The following is a 26,154-nucleotide window of genomic DNA, read 5'->3' on the forward strand; positions in this document are numbered from 1 at the left end:
ACTGTGTTTTTTACTCATAAATGAGGTACATACTTGCAGATATTTATGTGCCCAGTTAGACGTTACTTAGGAGCCAAAGTTACATGAGTTCATGAGATTTACATGCCGGACCATGGAAAGGAGAAACTTTGAAGTGCCCATACGATATTTTTTCTTTCCCACAGCTAATAACAGGAAAGCTGTGTGTGTTGTTTCTCGGGTCATCATAGCCATTTTTTTATACATTGTCTCTATACCACTTTTTCTTACTGGCCTTTGAAGCTTGCTATAATCCTATGTGAGTTCTCACAAGAAGTAATTTTGCCAAAGACTTTGATTTTTTTTAAAAAGTAACCATTTGAAGATAGCTGTGAAAAACACAACTGAAAAGAAATTTCTGAATGCTAACGATGAAGACAATAGCCAAATTGTATGAATAGTTTTCATTTCAATCTTTGTTGTATCTCCAGTGTGAAAGAACATCAGTTGTAGCTACATTTATTTACATCATTTTTACCACACCTTTCCCAGGGAGATCTGAAGTAGCTTAGATTATTCTTCTTCCCTCCATTTTATCCTCTCAACCATCCCGTTGGTAGGTTAGGCTGAAAATGTGTGACTGGCCCAAGTTCACCCAGCAAGCTTCCATGGCAGAGTGGGGATTTGAACTAGGGTCTCCCAGGTCCTAATCTGACATTCTAGCTACTAGACCATGTTGTCTATCAGTTATTTGCAATTATTGCTTATTAAAAAAATATTTTTGTAGTTTTACAAAGAATATCATATCACTATAAATTTAAACTTTAACATAGTTAAACTTTAAACAAGAGCAGTAGTATATTCAGTCATATTCATCCTTAAAATTAATACATCGCTAATACTCTATATTTTCTTGGGATTGTCTTTTTTACCTTTTTGTTTCCCTCAACAAAATCCAAAAAAGGGAACCAATGTTCTAAGAAAGATCGAAAGTTCTCCGATTCTAATATTTGGTCAGAAATTTTCTCCATGATAAAATATTCCCATATTTAGCATAACCATTGTCTTATTGTGGGAGATTCTTTGGCTTTCCAATGATATGCTACTATCACTTTAGCTGCCACCAGCATAACCGAAATTAGATCTTTTCTCAATTTTTGTATTTTTCTATCCTCCCATAGTTTTATAGAATAATTTTGGGGCGCAGCAGAACCATGTGCCTTTTAATGTGGTTTATCATTTTTAATATTTTCTTCCAAAATTCTTGAACCTTATGGCATCCCCATCAACAATGAAAGAATGAGCTGATCTGGCTGCATTTTTTACAGCAGTGTGGATCAGTAGATAGACATGTACCATCTGGCCAGTACTTTAAAAAATTGAGTTTTTATATCCGTAGCTCTTGTAAGGGCAATATTAGATGACCAAATTTTTTCCCATTGTGCATCCGTAATGGTAATATTACAGTCCCTTTGCTATTTGGCTTGATATGAAACTTTTCCCATTAGTTCTGGTTTAATCATTTATATAATATATGAATATCACTCCTTTGTCTTTACTACTATTTTCATTGGTAAGTTTTTCAAAAACTGGTAGATCTCTATTGAGGCTTTTTGATATCTGAGTTGTTTATTAAATCTAAGTACTTACATGTAAGTACCTTGTAAATACTGAAACCAAGGTATTTTCCCCACATATTTGGATTCCCATTGAGATTTTTCCATAATTCGTCCTTTAGATGTTATGTCACTAATCCTTGTTAGTTTTTTTCTCCATGTTTCATAAGTTTTAACTGCTTTGCCTAGGCAATTTCTCACTTTCCATATCACAAAAGCAGTTGGACTGTAGGCAGACCCAACAAAATGTAAACCTGTATGAGACCTCCTAACTGAAAAATCCAGAGCTTGCCATAGTTCTGTTTGGTAACATATAACAAACATGTAATTTACTACAGATATGTTCCTAATTTATAAACATATTTTATGTTTGAATTGCATTTCTTGGTGGTATTCTCAGTATTTTGTTTTTAAACCGTAAATCATGTTTTTTCTTTTTTATGGAAGATTTATTTTGACTCTGTTGTAGAGGCTGCCAGGTATATGATGTCAAGAGAGTAAAGTTTATTTCATCTGTCTGCTATCCAGATGTCCAGTTCCCGGTTGCGATGGTCAGGGCCATATAACCGGGAAGTATGCATCTCACCGTAGTGCATCAGGGTGCCCTCTAGCTACTAAAAGGCAAAAGGATGGGTACTTGAATGGTTCCCAGTTTTCTTGGAAGTCAGTGAAAACGGAAGGTATGTCATGTCCAACCCCAGGATGTGATGGCTCCGGACATGTGAGCGGTAGTTTTCTTACACATAGAAGGTGAGTAGCAGTTGTTCTTTCTCCATCCTTCTCCCTCTGTCTATATGTGTACGTGTGTATGTGTGTGTGTGTATCTGTTCCAAGGAATGACTTGCTTGAAATAAGAATGACTAAATATCTCTTGGTCATGGTATATATGTCTATTCTACCATTGCCCTAATCTTTGTTATTCTATGAAAAACAGTCAAACAAGAATTTGTAGGCAAGAATCTGAAAAGGTGGGTTTATAATGGAAGGTCCATCAGTGACCTGAAGACTCCTGTCTGACTGAAGCAAAGCCTTTGTTTGTACATATGCATGGTACATTTGGATAGGAAGAATAGAGGCAGAGGCATGGTTGTCCATTGATTCCCCCCTGCCCCTGCGAACAGCTTGCCTGCTTTGTAGACTGGGTCAGAGGCTCAAACAGGAGGAATCCTGAAGGTATGGTTCTTGTTCCTCCCCATTATAGACAGCCAACCCACCTATACTGCAGTGGACAGAACCCAAAGCTTTGTTTGGACACGCTGGGAGGCAGGCAAGACAGCAAAGTTGGAGGAGGGCTGCAGAGAAATAAAAGCAGAGGTCCAGACTTTGTCCACTTAGTCTTATACATTATCTATACCTATTCTGCTGATGGGGGAAGGCTTAAGGAAAGAGTAAAACAAACAGACACATTCCCTTTGGAGTCACAAGGAAGATCATTCATAATTAAGGATAAAATCTTTTCATTAAGAAAGAGCTGCTGATTCCGTATCCAAGATCTCTCTGACATCCATAATGTATTTCGGAGCAGCCGTGTATGGACTTGATATGCATGAGTCTGCCCTTTCACATACAAAGTGAGAGGGGAGTAATCAGAACTAGGGTGAGGAAAGTAAACTCTACTTTTTTCCTCCACCTTATCTCATTATACTTAATTGTTTGAAACATATTATTCTTCTAACCAATCTCCAGTAGTTAAGGGAGCTGGGGGAGAAAAGTGCAATGAGGTAAGGAGAATGAGGGCTATGCCGCTTGTTCACCTGCTCTAGGTCTTTTCCCCATGGGGCTTTTTCATTGGGTCTGGCCCCATACTGCATTGATTTCTCCCCAGACTTATGTACAAATGATCAAAATACCCCAATTTAGTGTCTAAACTTCTTCCCAGACTTTTATGCATTCTGCATGGAGAAAGGCTGCAACTAAGATTGCCAAACTTAACAGTGCTAATCAGAGATAAAACACTCTATATTCATGGTAAATTGGAAACCCTCTATGGACTATCTGTGAGAGACAAAGAAAAATGAATTAATGATTTGTGGTTTTGATTTTTAAGAATAAGGACCTGGGATATCTAAGAAGAGATATAGAAAAAAGATATTAATTAGACCACAAGCTTATTGATACTAAAGGAGGAAGTGTTGTAGGCGAAAAACTGTAATGGATTAATAATATGCTTATTATGCTTTTTACTGGTTTTTTAAAAATTTTTATTGGATGGGTTAACAAACATAAACATAATAATCATTATCATTTTCCACCCCATTACATTTCCCCCATCCTTTCCCCCCTCCCTGATCTAATGACTCCCAACAGTTTTCCATACCCAACTTAGCCTAAAGAATATATACTATAAATTCTTAAAATCTATAATAATATATATAATATATATCTATATAATACTTACTAATCTAGTCTATTGAATCGTATTAACTATGTTAATATAATACTTATCTAAATTAAGTATATAATTGGTACACATACTATATATATATATATATATATATATATATATACTAATCCTTAAATCTATATTATGAATCTATTGCTTCTAATACCTCACTAAAGTATTATATATATTCCCTATTACCTATTCAACCTTATTATTCAACCTTATTTCTTCCCATATGAATACACTATCTTACTCTTAACTTTATAATATTATAATACTATATCTCTGTACTAATCCAATAAAATATAATAAAATATACCCCCTTCTAACCTTAAGTAAAGTTCTATCTCCCCCTTAATAGCTATCCAAAGACCACAATTTCCCCTTCATGTCCCACTTTTTCTCCACATATTTCTTGAATTTTTCCCAACTTAATGTATATTCCAATACTTCTTGCTCTTTCAATTTCCTCGTTAGTTTGTCCATTTCTGCCATATTCAGAACTTTCAAAATCCAGTCTTCCAGTATCTCCTGAGTCTTCCACAACTGTGCATAACACATTCTGGCTGCCGTAATCATATAAAATACCACAACTCTATCCATTTTATCGAAGTCTTCCAGGTTCATACATAATAACAACAATTCCGGGGTTTTAATTACATTCCTTTGTAAAATATCTGACATAACCTTTACTATATCCCCCCAGAACTGTTTTGCCTTGTCACAAGACCACCACATGTGATAAAATGAACCTTCATGTTGTTTACATTTCCAGGTGTTTTTTTTTTTCTTTGTATGTAGGCTACTGTTTGCTCTTTGTAGTTGTGTTTTTGTTGTGTCTTATTTTCCTTCTTTGCTTTATCTTTTAACTTTTCTACAATAGAAATAAAAAATAATTTTTTAAAAAAGAAAGGCTGCAACTGCCACAGAATTGATCTTTCCCCAGCTTTTCTGCAGCTTTTCTCTCTGTGCAAATGCCCCCAATTTTTTTCCTGCAAAGTCAAACGGGCTTTTTTGAATTGCAGAATGTGTGAGGCCCTACCTTTTGCCTTCCTCTTTATTCCTCTGCATCCTGATTAGTTCAACAGCTACCAATCAATTTTTTTCCTGATTTTTTTTAAAAAAAATTAAATTGCAGCATTGCATGTTGATGCCATTAAAAAGACAAAAAAAATCTCTTGTACGTTTCCTCAGCAATAAACTGAGGAAACTGACAAGTCCTCAGGGGAAGGACTGAGAAAACTGACAAGTCCTCAAAGCCTGCAGCAGAATCGGGGTATGCTTCTTGTGCAGAAATAAAAAGCAGACACCACTTTGGTTCAACTCCCTCAAAGTGTAGAAATAAACAACCAAAGCAGTATGGGGCCAGAACCAATGAATAAAGCAGATCCAATCCTCGTGGGCTGAATAGGCAGAAAGCCCAATGTAAAGTTCCCCATGCAGAAGAGGCTCTATTTTCACAAAAATCAACCTTTCCATTTTTCTCTTGAGGTTTCTGAGAAAGGTGCCAATTCTCACCTCCTTGAGCTTGCTGTGCAAATGAGAATTTTTATGGCTTACAGAACAGAGATACTTTCCTCTATCTGCCAGAAATTTCCCTCTGTTATGGGTACTGTTTCCCTGTGTTAGGGGTACTGTTCCTGAGAATTTCATCGCGACTAGATTGGAAGTTACACCCCAAAATGTGTTTAACATTAAAACACATTTGATCTATTTCCAAATTAAACTAGCTTTAATTCTTATATTATAGAATCTAATGTAAGTTTTTAAAGTAACATAAGAATGAAAATCTGAATCCAACTTTTTGTTAGTTTCTTTGCACTCCCCCTACACATAGCAAAGAAGTGAAATCTTTCTGAGCACTGCTAAGGTTTGATGGTATGACACTTATAACTAGAGATGGGCACGATCAGCATTACGATAAATACCCAACGATAATGGCGTTCACATGATCGGGACCCAGCAGATCGGTGCCATCCACGGCGACCGATCCAGCGTTCAGGGGGGGGCTTCATCGGGGCTTGATTCGGGCCATCGGGATCTGATCGGGGATGCAGACAATCAGGCGCCAGTAATCTATTCCCGGGGCAACGGAGCCAGGGGAATGCCTGAGCTGGGTTTGCCCTCCTTCTGTCACCCTGGAAACCCGAATGGAAGCCCAGCTTTCCTTAATTAGCAGGGCTTCCTTCCAATCACGGAGCAGCAACACACTCACCAGTTCGGAGAAGAGACCCAAGGGAGGGAGGGGGAAGGGGGTGTTCTGTAGCCATGGGCACTCCAAACGTTTTTTGCTTTTTAAAAAAACAGGGCTTTGTAGGAGGAATGGCTGTTTTTCTGTATGTCACTCTCTGTTTTTAACCTGCTTTAAAATCACTGTATTTTGTGGGAAAACCTCATTTACAGCTCTGTGTGTGTGTTTAAAATATGCTTTTGGAAGTCTGGCTGCTTGCTTTTAAAATTGGGTGGGGAGGAATGGAGGATTCTGTCCCTGCTTTTTTTAAAAAGCTGGCTGAAACATGTTGACGGGGTGTCTCTCTCTCTCTCTCTATTTGAAGAGGCAGGGATGGGTTAAAAACTCCCCCCCCACCGCTCTAAGTGTGTGTGTGTGTGTGTGTGTGTGTGTGTGTGTGTGTGTGTGTGTGTGTGTGTGTGTGAACGTCCCCTCCCTGAGGGGAGGCGGCTCGTCGCCTCCTCCTCGTGCCCACCGGGCCCGGCGGTTGCCGCCACCACCCACCTTTCCACGTAGCTGGGAACAGCAGGGCACCCCTTCGCTTTGGCCTCCCTGATCCGATCCACGGATCGGAAACGAGAGATGATCGGTGTGGATCGGTGATTTGGGGTCGTTGCCAGCGCCTATCCCCGATCAGCTTGATCGGTAATTTTTTTGGGATCGTACCCACCTGTACTTACAACCATAAATGACTCCTATACAGAAGAAAAGTCTTGTTTCTAAAATGATGGTCTATAAAACAAATTTTCCCCTGGTTCTAGTTTGTTCTCAGAATTGGTAACGTGGAATAAAATCATAATGACCTCCTTGTGCCCCTGTTTTTAAAACTGCAGTTCTAGACTGCAGTTCCTAGGATAAATAAGAATTTTATATGCGAGACTAGAATGTATACTAAGGCATAATTGTACAATTATATTAGTGGGTACAGACAACAGAAAGTTAAGCATATGTACATATCACTGAAATTAGAAGGGCTAATGGCACTTAATTATTTGTAAATTGTGCTGATAACTATTCTGATTTCAACAGGACTTATGCATGCTTTAACTTGAAAATATTGAACTGTGTTGGACTTTGGGATTATTTTGTAATTTCTTTGAGGCTTATTGGCTTGAAGCAGCATGACAACTAGATTTAGAGTAGAAAAAGTGGCTAAAGAATTTGAATTAAGCTCAGAACAGAATCCAGCTTCCGGTATCTTTTTTAAAAACTTGAATAATCCAAGTTGAGAGATTATTACAGATAATGGCAAATATGAATAAATGCATATGATTTTAAACTTCTACAAATCCTTAAATCACTGATAAATTTGCATTAAAGATGTAAACTATTAAGACTACTCTTTGACTATTTCAAGGTAGTGTTTTTCAATATTTTGGTACAGTTTAAGACATTCATTATCATCCTGTTCAGCCAGACACCTAACATAACTCTTCACTTGGTTAACCTTTCCCATCCACTGTCATACCATTTACTAATTCAGACATCCTACTGTGCAAGCCTAAGTAGGGTTACACCCTTATAATCCCACTGACTTCAATGGACCTAGAAGGGTATAACTTTGTTTAGGGTTGTACTGGGTATAAACAGAGTTATCCCGCTCTAACTGCAAAGCGTTGTTGGTCATTTATATTTCTGCATGAAGAATGAAAGTTTCAACAAAATCAGTCAAGATGCCACTACAAAACATTACAGCATTTTGACAGACAGATCTTGCACAGAGTTGGGTGCAGTTAACTTCAGTGGATTTAGGCCATAAAATCTGGTACAGTACAAGACCATTAAGGCAGTGTATTAAGGATGCATTAACCTTTACATCTTTTGGCCCAGGAGAGGTGGATATGGTGAACATAGTTTCCCAGTTCTTTTGAATTCCTCCATGTAAATCCTCCAAAGCCTTGCCAAGAGTATTTTCTATGATGATAGCCTTCATTAGCATGATTTAAAGCATCTTTATCTGTGCCAAAAACACAGAAGTTTGGAGTGGATTCTATTGCTCATCTGTTTAATTCCCTATCCTGAGCTGGAATAGCTGATAAAAGTATTCCTGATAGATTATTGCCCACCCTTTCCTTGAAAACTTCAAAGAAACAAGATTCCATAATCTCCTAAAGCAGTCAGCTGTAGTCTATAGTCTTAATAGTTTGCATCTTTAATGCAAATTAACAAAATGAGTTGGAAGTAGTTTAACTCAGCTGGGGGTGATAGTCGGCCACATCTCCAATCATACACCTGCATACCTTTGACAAGTCTCTTGCAATCAGAGTATAGCCATCTTTTACAGACTAGTGTGCTCCAAAGTTAGTAAAACTGCTCTTCAAACCTATTTCCATTTGGAAGCTCTAAAATAATTGTGGCACTGCAAGGAACCAATAGGAGAGTATTTTCCTACTGAAAGCATCTCTAGAAAGCAATTAATTGTAGCTAATTAAGGCAGCTATGAGAACGCTGCTAGTGAGCTATCAAGAAGTTTGTTGACTCTTGATTATGGGAACTGTAGTCTCACACATATTTCTGAACATGATTTACTTCAAATAATTTGGCTGTAAGAATTAGAGTACTAATTGCTCACTCATTTTCTCTTCATGCCTCCTCTGTTAGAAGGTGGGATAAATAGAAATAATGCAGAATGGTTCTAAAACTCCTTTAAGGTCTTTTACTCAGACCCTTGTTTATTTATTCAAAGACTTGCCTATATATGGCCTAGGCATGAATTGTATCAATGATAAACAAGAGGACTGAATGAGGGCAATAAGGCACTCACTTCTCATGCTTGCATACCACAGAGGCACTCCTGTCTGAACAAGTCCTTACTGCTTGTAAGCCTCCAAGACTTGAACCTAAAAGAAAGTCCTTGAGCCAATATTATTTCTACAAAAAAAAAAATGCTCTCCAGAGACCATTGTTAATCAGCATTTTAATAAGAATAGAAAAACACATATTTGTTCTCTTAGAATGCTTTCTGAATTAGGGCCAGACTATACATGCCATGGAAAATCTATGATTATATCTACTGACATGTAATTTAGCAATGCAAAATGCGAAGGGGTGTGTGTGTTGATATGGATCAGAGCTGTGGGACTCGGGAACAGGGGTATTAATTCTTTCTCCTGCTCTGTTTTCCCGATTGAAAGTGTCTCCTTCAGCTGCTTTTAGCATGGCGAGGTTGGGGGAGGGGGGGGGGGGAGAAGGAGGCACAATCTGAACACCAGCATTTCTTTTCTCTATTAGGACTAAAAGAGCAGCCCAGAAGGATGTTTTCAAACGTTGTGGTCTTGAGCCATATTGGGAAGGAGCATAGCAGCTTTTTTGCAACCATGTAGTTGTCAAGTCATCCAGTTATGTATTCCTTTATCACATGTAGTTTAGCTCACTGACATGCAATGTTTATCAATTTGCATGGCAAGTCCTTCCGAGTAATATTTAAAGGGTTGCTGAGATTAATTCTAACAATAGAAATAAATAACCTAACTCTCTTTGACACTTACACTGTGAACAAATCAGGTGAATATTCTTTTCCAAAAGAACAAACTATAAATCCATGTATATTGTGAAAACCAATTTAAGGGTTACCAGGCATCAGGACATGTAAAAATGAATTAAAGCAGGATTATGAACTAATCCCAGTTTTAACCTAGTTATAAAGGCATTCTGTCTGATGTCAGTTGTTGTGTATTATCCTATCACAGTCACCAAATAATCCAGTAACATGCTATTTTCCTTGGGAAAATAGAATTGTTTTTAGAACAATGGGTGACATCAGAGAAGCTGCAAGAGATTTGCTTTTAATTCCTTATGCACCAAGCTAATTTATTCATGTATTTTATTTAAAGAGAATATTTTTTCTCTCCTTGTCCAAAGCAAGATGCACATTCATACCTGGTATATTCACTCTTTTCATGTACGAAATATTTCTTCCCACTTTTGTAAAGGCTTCCTAATATCATGCTGCTTAGGTACACCTGGCAAATTTATGCTACAGATTTAAATTAGTTTCCTCTCACCAGGACACTGTAATTCAGTGAGGGAGAATGATAGTGCCATCCTAAGCAGAGTTACTCTCTTCCATTGAGGTCACTGGCCTCCTTAGGATGGTACTGTAACTGTGCCACCCTAAGCAGAATTACACCCCTCCAAGAGCAGTGACTTAACTCGGCTTCAAATAGAGGTTCTGCAAAAGAGAATACTCAAGACTTCACCAACCACCTTCTCAAGATTTTAAAAGAGAAGCCATAATAATTAAACAGGATGAAATGCAATGTAGTGTAAGTATAGCCTACTCTCTTCACCTCTGCTCACATGTATGGTTTTATTAAGCCCTCACCCCAGCAGCATGGTATGTTTTATGAGGCAAAGTGATACATTGCAGGAAAGCATGAAACCTGACAGTACAGTCATATTCTTAAATCTCATACATTTGTATGACAAACTAATCTGTTTCCCCCCACCTCCCCTGAAAAATCAGTAATCTAGATGTGTACTTTGTGCTGCTTTCTGCATTTTTATAGAAAAGTAGTCTTGTAATGTAAATACATAAATTGCAAACAGCTGTTTGCCCTTACTATGAACACATGTTCACAAATCTAATATGCACACTGATATCTGCCATATGTCATTAGAGAAAAAAGCTATAGGGTTTGTGAATGCAGTCCAAAGTTGTGTGCTCATTTGTTTATTTCAGTAGAAAGGGTATTACCCTGCCTCTGTGAATGACTGAAGTAAATTCTCACAATATTATGCATATTTATTTTTATTTTTATTTATATTTCAATTTATATACCGCCCATCCCAGGGGCTCTGGGCGGTGAACAGTTTAAAATCGATAAGAACAAAAAACCAACAATACTAAAATCAATATACAAAACAATAATGAAATAAATTAACCAAGTGCAATGGTGGGGAGAACCCTCCCCCACCCCAAAGGTGGGAGGCCGACATGGCACCGCCCCCTTCAACCACCGAACGTCTGGCGGAACAGCTCTGTCTTGTGCTAACCCTTCTTTGAACAGTGTATATGAAATCTATAGCCAGTGATCTTGTCTTCTTTTCTGTGACATACATCAGCCATGTAAAGTTTGGAGGGGGTACAAGCCAATGTTGGCGGTATGGCATGCATGGGTCCCAGTAAGAGGACTCAAATAGCAATGAGGCTGCATTCCTGTACTTCCTTATTCACTAGTTCCAAAGTACTACCAAAGTACTGCCAGTGGCAGGAGGGAATCCTTGGTCCATTTCAGACTCAAGCAGTATGCAAGGTTATGTGATTAAATTCTTCCCATGAGCATTCCACAGGCTACTAAATAAGAAGCAGTGGCCTTTTAGATTATAACAACAGAAACAGTAGCTCAATAATCTGGTTTATGAACAAGCCAAAGAAAATTGGATTAATGTCCACTAGCTGACTTTTTTTTTTTTTGCTCTAAAGCAGAAAAAAGTCTGCCTTTAAATCTATATCCTTATGTTATTGTACTGGTCTAGTTGTGGTTATGAGATACATGACAAGTAGGGACTCATAAGAACTTGCAGGGGGATCTCATTTCCTCCCTCTTCCACCATGTCTTTCCTTTTCATAGCCTCTCCATTTTTCCTGCTTCTTTGCCTGCCCTCCTCTCTTCAGCTTTTTCCCCTTCTCCTCAGCAGCCTCTCCGTATGGCCCAGTAACATAGTGACAACTGAGCTGGGCCCAGTTTGGGGGTGGGGAACCTGCAAGGACTTGTGAGGGGTAGGAATAATTCACTTTTCCTGTGTCTCCATACTATTTCCTCTTTACTTCATCCTGGCTGCCTCCATATGCTCACCTTTTCCTATGTCCTTCTCTTCTTCTAACCCGCTAAACAACTTACCTTTATGTGCTCCTCATCTTCATCTATATTGCTTAATTTACTTCATTTATATATTGCCTGTAATGATTTGCTTAGTGTTTAAAACTTTTTAATAAGTTTATAATCTTTGGACCTTTAACTCAGCACCCCCCCCCCTTATATTACTTAAACTTTTACCTCAGGAGGGCTCAGGTCACAATCAACACTCTTTACTTCCACTCAAACAGAGCTTCGGGTGTTCTCTACTTTACCCAGGATTTTACCTCAAGAACCCTTCCCTTTTGTGTTTGTGTGACCTTTATATTGCTGCCCCCTGACTCTCTCTCAAAAAGTTTTTGCTGCTATCAAAGGCTTTCATCTTAGACCTCATTTTAATTGGTAAGAAATAGGAAGGTTTGTTATAGATGGTAGTGTGACAGAATAATCAGCATGTGAAGGTAATTGTGAGGAAAAAAGGGATCTTTCTTGCTTAAACAAAAGTAGAATTTTTCTATATAAAAGGCAAGCTGTATTGGCAATGACACATTTTTTATCCTGGTGCACCTGCACAGCAGCACCAGGATAAAAAATGTGTCATGGTCAATGTGACCTCCAGAGGGAGCTGCAGTGGCAGAATGGCCAGGCAAGCCCCCCTGCCCCTCTGGAGGGAGCTCCAGTAGGAGCTGCGGCAGTAGGAAGCCCATTGTTCCTGAGTTTTCTAGGGCCCTTTTTAAAAAAAAAAAAAGTGCTCTGTTTCAATTTTATTTATAAGAACATCAGTGTGAAAGTTGCAGTGTTCTGATAAGAGTATTGGTTTCAGAATAGTTCTTAAGCTTGATAGTATCAAAAATAATTATATCTTAAAGTTATATTCACAGAGTAATTTTCCATACAGGTCTTCACTAACAGAATAAACTCTCATCTCATTCACAAAGACATAGATTCACTCAGGCTTTTCCATATGGCTTGCCTGACCTAGATAGAATAATCACTCACTCAGGTATACACAAATTGACCCACAAACTAAGCTTGTTCTTTTTGCGGAATAATGGAATTGGGGTGTATATATCAGTTACTGCACATTGCCACCTCTTATGCTGAAGTACATTTTGCTTATCAGAGATCCTCAACATAGGAGGCTGCTGTGGATATAGGGGAAAGCATCCTAGGCTGTAGGAAAGTAGTCTTCAGCCTAACAACCATTGTAGGGCATAATACATGTTGTGTTTTATAATTGCCCTCTGTAGGAACTTTTAGAGAGACATCAGCATTGGATTCCCTTTTTGCCAGGCCCCAGGATTACCAGCTCTGGGTTGGGAGATTCCTGGAGGTTTGGGGGGTGGACCCTGGAGAGAAGGAGGGGTTTAGGGGGGAGATGGTCTCAGCAGGGTATAATGTGGAGGGTGGCGTCCACCCTCCAAAGCAGCCATCTTCTCCAGAGGTTGGCTGGAGATCAGTTGAATTTCGGAGAGCACTCCAGTCATCAGCTGCAGGCTGGCAACCGTACGGTCCTGATGCAGATCAAGTCCACAGTGCATGGAGAGAAGGGGAGCCTGCCCTCCTCCTGGAATTTTTCTGACCAAAAATGGCCCTGAAGTACTATTTACCCCATTGAGAGCTGCATGTGTACTGATGGGTTACACATTTATGTATGTATGTATGTATGTATGTATGTATGTATGTATGTATGTATGTATGTATGTATGTATGTATGTATGTATGTATGTATTCCACCCTCTCCAACAGGCACAGGGTGGATTACATTTCATAACATTCCAATAAAACTTACATTTAGCAGAAATTTAAAATCACAATAAATACAGCATAAATATTTAAAAATACAGAAGGCAGCACAAAAAATCAATCGGTCGCTCACCTAACCATCACTGAAAAATACTTAACACGGTTAGAAGCAAGTTAGGTGGTGGATACTTCTGATAAGGAGGGCCCTGTTCTCCTCTAATTCGGCTGGTGGGGGTCCAGCTCAGCCTCAACCATACACCTGGTGGAACAGCTGTCTTACAGGCCCAGTGGAAAGATAACAGATACTGCTGGGCCTTGGTCTCATTAGACAGAGCGTTCCACCAGGTTGGAGCCAGGACTGAGAAGGCCCTGGCTCTGGTCAAGGCCAACGGGCCTCCTTGGGGCCAGGGACCACTAGTAGTTGTTTGTCGCCAGATTGAAGTATCCTATGGAGCACATATAGGGAGAGGCGATCCCGCAGATACACTAGTCCCAGTCCACATAAGGCTTTATAGGTTAATACCCAAACCTTGGATTTGAATCGGTACTAGGGGTGTGCATCCTTAAAAGATTCGGGTTTCCCACTTCAGGTTTACCCAAAGCAGGGGGGAAATTGGAAATACCAGAATTCCAAGGTGGCAAGCCGCTTTGGAATTCTGGTATTTACTCGCTTCGGTATGCTCCGTAAAGATTTGAAGCATACTGAAGTGAGGGGGAGCAACACTCCCCCACCTCCCACCCTGCTGGGGTAACCCCTCCCCCCCTCCCCCTTACCTGGCCAGCAGGGAGAGGGGGAGGGGGAGCAACTGGATGGCGGTGGCGACAGCAGCACACATGAGGCCGGGACAGGCCAGAGCTGGCTCCTCTGCTGCCGCCATGGCCCGTGCAAGGCCGGGACGGGCCAGAGCTGGCTCCTTTGCTGCTGCCATGGCCCGCATGAGGCCAGGATGGCCTGGAGCTGGCTCCTCTGCTGCCGCCATGGCCCGCGTGAGGCTGGGACGGCCCGGAGCCAGCTCCTCTGCCGCTGCCGCGGCCTGCACGAGGCCAGGACAGCCCAGAACCAGTTCCTCCACCGCCACACCACCTCCTCTGAGCCTGCATGACAGTGGGAAAGGCCGGAGCTGCCTCCTCTGGCCCTTCCTGCCCCTCAAATGGCCACCATGGTGGCCATTTAAGGGGCAAGAAGGGCTTTCTCTGCCTCCGCCGCCACCCCACGGCCCCGCAGGGCAGCAGGGAGGGCCAGAGCCACCACTGCCGCTGACGCTGCCTTCACCACCAGTGGTAGGGCCAAGGTAAGTGGGGGTGGGGGGCTAGGGGTGGGGGGTGTTTAAAGGACCCTGCCACTTGCAAGTGGAAAGAGGCCCTTTAAACTCGGCCCTGAAGCTTTCCGAAGCATTGTGAATGCTTTGGAAAGCTTTGATTCGGGAATTCCAAATCTTTACAGATCCAATTCAGGTATTTTACCCGAATCAGAAAGTCGAAGCGTACATCCCTATTCAGTACTCTACTGGCAGCCAATGCAGCTGGCGCAGTACCAGTGTTATATGTGCATTACTAGGCACCCCGGTGATGTCATATGCTGCTGCATTTTGGATCAGCTTCAACCATCGGATCAGACCCAAGGGAAACCCTGTGTAGAGCGCATTACAGTAGTTTAGCCTAGAAGTGACCATTGCCTGAATTTCTGTAGCTAAATCGTGGGTCAAAAGATAGGGAGCAAGCTGCCTGTCCTAACAAAGATGGAAAAAAGACTTGGCAACGATGGCGACCTGAGCCTCCATTTTCAAGGAGGCATCTAAGATCACCCCCAGACTCCTGACTCTCGGACCTGGCGTAAGCACTGCCCCATTGAGGGGAGGAAGCTGGGGTGCCAAATCCACGCACCCACGACTCAAGTACAGGATCTCCATCTTCGTGGGGCTTAATTTCAGCTGACTCTGCCACAACCATCCAGTCACAGCTTTAAAAGCATGCTCCAGGACCTCCGGGGCCAAGCCAGGCCGGCCATCCATCAACTGGTATAACTGGGTGTCATCAGCATACTGGTGACACCCAAGACCAAAATTTCACGCCAGCTGGGCGAGGGGGCGCATATAAACAATAAACAATAGTTAAACAATAGTGGGGAGAGTATTGCCCCCCCCCAGGGCACACCACATACCAGCAGGTGGCGGGATGACAGCTTCTCCCCCAACGCTACCCTGTCCCTGACTGTGGAGAAAAGAGACAGTCCACTGCAGTGCTGTCCCCTGTATCCCCACATCGGTGAGGCGGTGGGTCAAAAGATCATAATCAACTGTATCAAACGCTGCCAAAAGAACTAATAATATCAGCAGTTCCGATCGACCTTGATCCAGGTGTCTGCAAAGATCGTCCGTGAGGGCGACCAGCAATGTCTCCATCCCATGCTCTGGGTGGAAACCAGACTGGAAGGGGGCCAGGGCTGAGGAATCCCTGCACCTGTTTCTCCACCACCCGCTCAATCACCTTACCCAGAAACAGGAGGTTCGAGACTGGGGAGTAATTGACTGGGTTGGCGGGATCCAATTATGGTTTCTTTAGAAGAGGCCTCATCGCAGTCTCCTTTAACGCCCCGGGAAAAACTCCAGAGCCCAAGGACAAATTGATAATAGCCTCCAAGGAATCCTGTAGTCCATCAACACTGGCTTTCACCAGCCACAATGGGCACAGGTCCAGGAGGCATGTGATAGGCCTCACCACCTGCAGGATCCTGTCAACCTCCACCCCAGAGAGTGGGATGAAATGATCGAAAATCAGCCCAGAAGACGGCCAAGGGGCCTCACATACTGTATCAACCATGGCTGGTAATTCGTGGTGGAGAGACAAGATTTTGTTAGCAAAAAAGCTCGCAAAAGCCTCACAGCTAATGTCCAAATTCAAATTTTGATGATCCCCCTCCCCCCCAGATAGGGAGACCAATGACCGTACCACATTAAACAATTTTGCTGGGCGTGAGCTAGCTGATGCAATGGAAGCTGTGTAAAAGTCTTTTTTCACAGCTTTCACTGCCACCTTATAGGATTTCATAAGCAACCTATAAGATGTTCTTGCCTCCTTGTCCCGAGATTGCCGCCACACATGCTCAAGCCATTTTAGCTCCCACTTCTTCTGCAGTAGCTCCTCCATATACAAAGGGTCTTGGTGAGCATGGGGGCGAAGTGAGCAACGGGGTGTGATTTTGCCGATGGCTTCAGAGAGCCAGACCTGCTAGTCTTCCAACAGCTTATCCAATGAACCGTTATGGAGCCTCGGTTCCCACAGAGCATTCTGGAAACCAATCGGATCCCTAAATCTCTGCGGGCGAGCATAAATTAGCTCACCACCCTTGCAAGGGTGGGTGGCATATCCAACCAAGCCTTCAGGACCAAGTGGTCTGACCATGGCACTGACTCTGTCGTGTCCAGAACCACATTAATCCCCAACAAGCCAAATATGGCTTCCCCAGGGCTGCATCAGGTCGGGAAAATGGCAACACAGAGAGCAGAAGCCTCTTCTCTCCCCATGGCATGGTTTCAATACAAGTTGGGGCCCTACAAGCTGGAGAATTGATTTCTTAGTGGGGAAATCATTTCTGCCATTTGCCTAAAAGTTCCTGGGGAGAACAAGTGTAAAAGGTAACGCGTAAGTGGCCTTGGAAGAATGAGAGTCATGCCTATGTGAGCAGTCGCTTTCTGTTTTGAGGGATTTGCCTCCTTTTTCAGTTGAAAGGGGAAATGCATGTTTTCTGCCTGCCTGGGAGTGTTCCTCGTTATGCAGAAACATTCTGGCCCTTTTGGGGTGGTCCCATTGTCCTGCATCAGTAGTATGGGACTGGCCAAATTAACATTAGATATAGTTATAAATATTTAATGGTCTGATAAACCGCGCTTGTATTAATCTAAGACTAGAGTCCACAAAGTTCTGTCCCTGGATTTAAATGAGTTAATGTTGATGCTAATGGAATGAAATACATCTTCCAGTGATACAAAATTAGTTTAATCAAGAAAGTTTTAGATATGAGGCCAGTTGTTCATTCTCATTTATCATCCAGAGACCATTTTAAATAAGAATAATAGCTATAGGGGATACTTGTGTGTGTGTGGGGGGGGGGGGAAATCTGTTACTAAGACTAGATTGTACAAATTGTGTACCAAATATCAAGAAATGTTTCGTGTGTAATGAGGTTAACTTCAATGGCTTGAAAACAGAATTATTCATCTGTAAGAGTATTTGAAACTTGAAAATCATATTTTATTGAACTATGATACCGTCCATGATACGGCTAAGCAGGAATGGTTGTGTTATATGTTAGGTGAGTCCTGTTCAATGGGACAAAATAGGATTGAAGATAATATTCTAGCTAATATTCTAGTATTCCAGATTGCTGATGAACAAGATCAGAAGAGTGACGTGGAAAGGGTTAAACCCCTCCCTTCACAGTCACAATTGTTGTATCTAGTTTAACCTAGAAATCACATGGCAGAGTAACATATAACATTGTTGAACAAAATAACAAGTTTCCAGTTACTCAATTCCTTCATCCCAAAGAGCCTTCTCCAGTTTATTTTATTTATTTATTTATTTATTATTTATTTTATACTCCACCTTTTCTCCTCGGTGGGGACCCAAAGTGGCTTATATTGTTCACCTCTCTTCCATTTTATTCTCACATCAACCTATGAGGTGGGTTGGGTTGAGAGTGTGTAACTGGCCTAAGGTCACCTAGTGAGCTTCCATAGTACAGTGGGGATTCAAACTTACATCTTCCAGATCCCACACTCTGACTACTACACTGCACTTGCTCTCAGTGCAGTAGCTTTTCCTCCAATGGAGGAAGTATTTTTAGGCTGGATGAACTTTCCCCATCCTAAGTTTGGAGACATGCTCACAAAACAGTTACTTTCCTACCTAGTTTGTTTTCCCAGATTAATTCGTGCTGCTGTTGTAAAATGTGCGTGTTGTTTGTGAATGCAAAGAGAGACAAGGGAATATTAAACTGAGGGGAAAGCTAAGAGTAGCTCTTTCTCCCTTGCAAGAACCGGTACCTTATGAACGGTAGCTAAGACAGGCTTTCTTTCTCATGGTGTTTCTATGGTATTGTTAGCTGACAGCTTTATCATCAGTGGCCCATTACAATTAATAGTTCTTTTCTTTCTTATTGTCCACAGTCTATCAGGATGCCCCAGAGCTACATCAGCAATGAAGAGAGCAAAGCTGTCTGGAGAACAAATGCTTACAATAAAGCAGCGGGCTAGCAATGGTAAATAGTTAATTGTGAAATGAGCCTAAATTACTTCTGTTACTTCACTTTCCGGCTCTGGGAGTAATTTACTGAGTAAAATGACATTATCATGAAGTTATTGTAAGTTTAAGCTTGGAGTTCTTTTAGAAGGTCACTTCTCAGTGTAGTGTTTAATATAGGGGTATGATTTTGCTGCTACTTCTCTGTGATTTTTTAAAATCATCAGTGTACATTACAACACATAAAAGAGGAAGTCTATGTTCATTTTCTGATGTAAGCTGCAGTAGTAAATCAATAAGCAAAAATCTCTTTTACTTGGCTAGGTTCAACAGACAACCAAAATCTCAGTTCATAAATTTGGCATGGTTCAATCAGATTGAACAAGACTCAACAGATGTAACTATGAAACTTGAATACTTTAATTTTTATTTCTTTTATTTTTAATTTATCTCCTGGCTCAGAGGATAGCTTAGTAAAAAAAAAAAAAAACAGTAAGATCTAAACATAATTCAATATCGACCTTAAAATAATTCAAACAATTAAGATGTTTAAAAGACAGACAAGAAAAAGTAAAGAAAGTAGAAGTTTCTTCTGTCATACCAAGAGATTTCAACTTTCAAACATGTTCACATGTGGCCACGTTTTTATAATTGCACGCAGAAAACATTGGCTCCTCAAATGTGTGAACAGGCTCAAAGGCCTTACCCCATCATAACTGAATCACCTAACCAATTTTTGCGACATTAAGAGTCTATACATTATACATTTTCCTCAACTCTGAGCCCAATCTTGTGGTCAGGACTGTCCTGATCCAGTGGCTCCTTGCCCATTAGAAATTTGGGTGATGTGTTTTCAGTGTTGTGCTCCCATGCTGATTTCATGTTGGACCAGTTCTAAACATTTTTATATCTAATTCTTAACATGGCCCAAGAGAGCCCATCAAAAGAGAGCCCACCAGGCTGCTGGCCTGGTGATGGGGGCGGGGAATGGGCTGAATGTCCTTTCTCTTTAACCCACCTCCACCTTAGATTGCTGGTGGTGGCAGTAGTTGGGAAGTTCTGCCTCATTTGGTGGTGGTTACACTTGTAGGAGAAAAAAAGAGAGAAACTGGCAATAGAGGAAAGAGGGGGGAAAGTGGTGACTAAAAGCTAGAGGGAAGAAAGAAAACACCAGGTGTGGACAAGCAGGACAGGAAAAAGGGGAGCCAAGGATATGTGGTGTTCCCTGTCCTGCAAGTCCTTGCAGAATCCCCTCTTGTACCTTACTGTTTCATCCCTGGAATTACTCCCAGTGCTGAAGTCAGTGAGAGCTAATTACCTTATTATTAGAAAGTCCTTGTGCCCCCCTATGATCTTAGTTGATATACATGATCTAGAAGTTCCATGCTGTTCTAAGCATGGGATGGTGGACCTTGGCACACATTAATTCCTAGCATGGCTTTATATTACTATGTACCATCTGCTACTGCAAGTATGCTTCTACTAGGTAGCTTTTGCGTCATTTAATATGTCATGTTAAATTGCTTATGTTTCATTTTAGCTCTGTATCTGATTTCTGCAATGCATATCCTATTGTATTGTTTACTGAATTCCCCAGCCATTGATCGTATCAATTTACATTCTGTAATCCACATTGAGTCTCAGAAAGGTGGACTATAAGTGTAAATAAAATAAAAATAAATAATTCATGGGAATTATTTGCTAAGCCCAAAAATCCAGGTGAGTGTCTGAGCAAAGGTAGCTGCCACAAGGACTTTATGATGTGTGCATTGCCCTGAGGAAGTTTGCTTACACAAAAATTCCAGGCATATAATCGGAGTTTCAGTTGGAGCCACTGAATGAAGGTGTATTAACTTGATTGTTTTACCTCCTGTTATTTCCTCTGGCACAATCAGAGGCTGTCAACAGCTGCAGCTGCCAGCTGTCACAGCCCAGCGAGGCAGAGCTTCCCAACTATTCCTTTCCACAACGCCATAGCTACCTTTGCAGCAGTCCTATGCTGATGCCAACAATGACATACGACAGCCAGTGTTCTTGCAGCACAAACCTATGCAAAGTTACTCTGGGCTAATCTCATATAAATCAATTGTCTTAGACTGGAGTAGCTCTGCATAGCATTGCACTGTTAGTGCTTCACTAGGGCAAGAGAGTAGCTATTCCTTTATTAGAGCCAAGCCACAAGTGACGCCTTACACAGGTTGGACACTTGTCAGCTTCCCTCAAGTTTTGATGGGAAATGTAGTTGTCCTGGTTTTACAGCTTGGCTCTCCATTACAGCTGCAAGACCAGGATGCCTACATTTCCCATCAAAACTTGAGGGAAGCTGACAAGTGTCCAACCTGTGTAAGGCGTCACTTGTGGCTTGGCTCTTACTCTGCCATTCCCTGAGAGGGTTTCTCTTCTGAAATTAGTATGACTTAATTGTTGTTTTGTCATTATTTCATTTTCCCCCCAGAAGGACCACATCATTCCTTTTGTATATGTAAAAAAATAAATTGTAGAGTAGGCTGATGTAGTGGTAAGACTTATTCTTAAAAGAAAACTTGTCAGCCATACAAAATGTGTTTAGTGCTGCAACTGTATACTTACCCCTAAAGTATACGTATAAGTGGTGGTGGAGAAAACAGGACTGTATTGAGACTGGGTGGGATTTGTCTTATATGAATATAGAACCTACAATGAGAATGGATTTTTAGAACATTACGACTGCTTGGGAATGCCTTACAAAGGTTCAAATAAGATTTCGTCATAATGAATGTTAAATTTTCTGCATTTTACTTCAAACTAAGAAATGACTCAGTTGCTAAAATCAGATTTTAATTCTATTATTTGAATATCTTTGTATTGCACAGGTATTGAAAACGATGAAGAAATTAAACAGTTAGATGAAGAAATAAAAGAACTAAATGAATCCAACTCTCAGATGGAAGCTGATATGATTAAACTCCGAACTCAGGTAACAGTTTTATGAAGCCCTAACCTTGAAAGACTTTACCCACACTTGGATTTTTTTAAAAAGTTAAAACATCGTTTATAGATTTATTTTTCTCTTTCTAATTTTTAAAATTATTTACACGATTAGAAAAAATAACTTTCCACTATTGTCCTTAAAACAGTAGCCACAACAGAACATTGCCTGCCTCCTGGCTGCTCCCACCCTTTTTCTTACCTTGCAGCCACTGCAGTGACAGGAAAGGAGGGAGGAACGATTAATCTGCCCCCACCCCCACCAGTCCCAGGCTCTTTGAAGCCACAGGACATGTAGTTTTCAGGGTACCTGATGCCCATCTGGAGGATGTCAGACCTCTGGGAAATCTACATTTCCAGCCATATCAGCCTTCCAGGAGCCAGAGGAGAGACTTCTATCCCTATTGTCACAGCAGCTACGTGTGCAGGTTTAGAGGTTAAGTAAAACACTGAGGTTAAGTAAAACACTCCCCTATGACTTCTTGGGGAGCATGACAGGTTTGGCACACAACTAACCCTAAATGCAAAGTACTAAGTATTTGACAATCTAGCTGTAAATGTACATTCTTAATTTTGGATATTAAGCTAGCTTCCACTTCATACATTCAGATCCTATCCCCAGTGGAGTAGTAGTTTACAGGAGTTGTGTGTAAATACAGCCTACCCCATATTTTCAAAATATCTGTATAGTTGCTGAGGCTTTTGCTTTAGGGTGTAGGACATTGCTCTCCTCTTTTTGATTTCCCTCCCTATACAATCTAAAATACTGCAGTCTGCTACATGAAGACTCTGCCATCTCATTCTGCTATGATTATAAGTTCAGCCAGTATTAGACAAGTGAAAATGCTGTGATTTCTGTCTTTTACAATTTCTGAATACTTACTTCTTTGTGGCTAACAGTCTTATAAATATTATTGCAGGGGGAGAGGGAAGAGATTCTGGTTATTTTGTTTAAAAAACAAACTTTTCCATGCTGCCCCTCTCCCTCTGTTACCTGACTCTCACCAGTGTCCCAGTTATACCTGAGCATTATCTGGGCCACCAAAACAAGCTATTCAAGTCATTTCGCAGAAAACAAGCACAACTCTTAGATCAATAACGAAAAATATGAAGTTTAAAGGCACTTCATGTAAATAAAATGAGTGTTTCTGCTTCCTAACATGCTGTCAACACTGACGTAAGAGTTTCTTCTCTTATATTTTATTTCATTGTGCCCTAATCTGTTCATTTTAGATTACCACAATGGAGAGCAACCTGAAGACGATAGAAGAGGAAAACAAAGTAATTGAACAACAAAATGAATCTCTTCTTCATGAATTGGCCAATTTAAGCCAGTCTTTAATTCATAGTCTAGCTAATATCCAGCTACCGCATATGGTAAGTGATTGAGGGCACAAGTCGAGGGATTTGGCAGTCTCCTCCTCCACATACACTAGATGTCTTTTTGTTTTTATGTTTATGGCTCCTCAACCAGGTGGAGATTTGCGGTATCAACCCTGCAACCATAAAGATAAATTTAACTTCTAAAAAAGACACGGTGGGCCAGTTCCAAAGTCTCCTGTAAAATTAAGTATGTTCTAATATAGGATTTTTAAATGTGCTAAGAAAATGGTGTCAATGTTCTGTGATAGTATGTTATGCATAAATGAATATACAATTAAGCAAATAAAAGTTGTATATGAACTACTATTTAATATCTCGTAGGAACCAATCAATGAACAAAATTTTGATGCTTACGTGACCACTTTGACGGACATGTATACAAATCAAGATCGTTATCAGAGTCCAGAAAATAAAGCCCTACTGGAAAATATAAAGCAGGCTGTGAGAGGAATTCAGGTGTGAACAGCTGCTGTAGTGGTGAAAATCTTACCTTAAAAAAAAAAGGATGCCTCTTGTTTTTTGCTGCTGTAATTTACCAGAAAGTGTTATATATTTCTTTCTGTTTGAAACAGTGTTATGCTTACAAGACTTCATAATGATTTTATGTCTTGCTTTAAAAATAGTAACTGCAGAATAGTTTTTTGAATACATTCACATTTTGTACGTTTTCATATAAGCTGACATAGTGTGATATGCCATGTAATGTTTATAGCTGCTAATGTATGCACATTTTTGAGGTAAATATATTTCTGAAGAGGTAAGCTGATCAAAATAAATAGAGTGTAAATTCTTTTTAATGCTTTAGTGATTAAATGTTTTAGTATTTTGAACTGAAATGGACAAAAAAAATCCCCGCTTTGAATGACAATGTTACAGTCTGCGGCCACTTTTTAGACACTCTCATTTTGCCTCATGCTGGAGGATTTTATGGAATTTAAGAAATACATTTTGTGTGCATATTGTTTCATAGCAAGAATTGGTTGCAAAAATGCTTTATTTTTGAACAATGCTTGAAAATATTGTGTGACTTTTGTTTTCAGAGAATGGTATGTGGTGGGGGCAATAAAAAGAGGGTTTTTGGAATTCCAAGCAAAGGGCATGAATTAGATGTATGATGTAAAAGGAGTAATTTATTGTAAGACAACATCAAGCCATGGAAACTTGACAGAAGATTCAAAGCAGCTTAAACAGCACTTTTTAATTAACTTCTAAGCATTGCATGGTATGAATATGGGAACTTCCATAATGACAGGAGCTCTATCAGAGGTGGACAACGTGAAGATTTCAGCTTTTCTTTTCAATTACACTTTGGAGCCAACATCCTCTTATCTCTCCAGGACTCTTAAAAGTGTCCCTCTGAGTTATCTGTTACAGCAATGTTGTTTATTTTTTTCCAGAAATGCAGTCTTTCCTTCTTAAGACAAAAGGCAATAGTTTAAAAGAAATATTGCCTTTTTTAAAAAAAAAAGTTTTTAATTTGGGAATAATCCCAAATGCTTTTTGTCTCAAAAACAACTGCTGACCTGTATTCATTGCTATGATGTATAGTAAATGGAATGCAGCTCAGTTTAAAGTTTGATCTGATCTTTTCACTTTGTTCCCTTTTTCACTATTTATGTTCTGCATTTTTTGTTGTTGTACAATCATTATTATTGTGGCATTTCCATAATGCTATCTATTTCTTCTACTGTTACCTATTGCAAAAAAATGAATGCAATCAAAATTTTAATGTAACTAAATATACTTTGGCACTTTTTTGCTTTAAATTGCATCATTTCAAGCTTAAAAACGTATTGTACTTTTCAGATTTGATTGTTATTTCTTCAAAATAACTGCACTATATGTATGCATAAGAACACTTTTTTCTTGGAACATTTTTTATTTCCATTGAAAGTAGTAATTCAGATGGCGTGTTGTGTTTTGTCAGATGTTGAATTAATTTCAATTTGATAGCATATCTTTTCCTTCCATGTCTTGATGTTATGCAGAAGTACAAAAGTACTTTAAAAATTTTGTTATGAAAAAAGATGGGTTTTGTAAAAAAATAATAATAATAAAATAAAATATTTTTAGCAGAACAGGACTTACAGGGTCATTGTCCCCACAATGTGCCAGTTGACTATTTGCACTTACCTTGCCCTATATATCCATACGGAGGTGTGCAATTTCTCGTGTCATTAGCTTTGTGACACTAAATTTGAACAAATTAGAGTGGAAGCCGTGATGGCTAATCCAGTAATATTGCTAAGGGGAGACTACAGGGATCTCACAACAAATATTCTGATACAATACTCAACCTCGGTATATATATATGTATAAATATATGTATATCCCAGCGGCACTTTATACTATTCACTGTACAAAAAGCTTACAGTTTTCCACGAGGACTTTAATAACTAGCTGGGAGAAGATTATGTAATTACTTTGGGGGCTCTGCAGGATCTTCTCTGTATAGTGCCCTCCTTTCTGTTGTGCTATTAGTTGTAGCTGCCATGCTCAGAATTGCCTTTTTGAGAGCTGAAGCAAGGTGCTTGTTGTTCACCTTCTGCCATATATATTGTACTTTTTGCCCTAGCCTCCTTTTAGGGCTCTCATTGTTCATAATGGCATATGCATTTTTCCACTGCATTGTGTCTGCAGCTTCTTTGCCAATATAGTAACGCTTTCTGTAGAGTAATAGATAGTATCAGTTTTGGATTCTTATTGTTATCACCTATGTACAATGAAAAAGGGATTTTAAGCACAAATCCGCGCTGCTCATCTAATGTTGGTACATAATATCAAATCAAAAGTTATCTGTGACTATTATATAGGGATCACAAAAGTGTCACA

At 40.1% G+C, this 26,154-nt stretch overlaps 1 protein-coding gene across 4 annotated transcripts in view; it reads left to right on the plus strand.

Moving 5' to 3' along the window:
* MYT1L (myelin transcription factor 1 like) overlaps positions 1 to 24,388 on the plus strand; it is a 233,249-nt gene extending 208,861 nt beyond the window's left edge. For 2 of the 4 annotated variants that reach the window (XM_054979284.1, XM_054979293.1), the window contains exons 16-20: positions 2,103 to 2,324; positions 18,900 to 18,991; positions 21,825 to 21,928; positions 23,173 to 23,316; positions 23,644 to 23,784. In XM_054979284.1, the coding sequence (XP_054835259.1) occupies positions 2,103 to 2,324; positions 18,900 to 18,991; positions 21,825 to 21,928; positions 23,173 to 23,316; positions 23,644 to 23,784 (703 nt within the window). Of the gene's footprint in view, positions 1 to 2,102; positions 2,325 to 18,899; positions 18,992 to 21,824; positions 21,935 to 23,172; positions 23,321 to 23,643; positions 23,785 to 24,362 lie in introns of those variants that run through there. The other 2 variants (XM_054979300.1, XM_054979306.1) reach the window with 2 other exon arrangements.
* Positions 24,389 to 26,154: the final 1,766 nt, after the last annotated feature.

The sequence above is a fragment of the Eublepharis macularius genome, chromosome 1, assembly GCF_028583425.1.
Source record: "Eublepharis macularius isolate TG4126 chromosome 1, MPM_Emac_v1.0, whole genome shotgun sequence".
Taxonomy (NCBI): domain Eukaryota; kingdom Metazoa; phylum Chordata; class Lepidosauria; order Squamata; family Eublepharidae; genus Eublepharis; species Eublepharis macularius.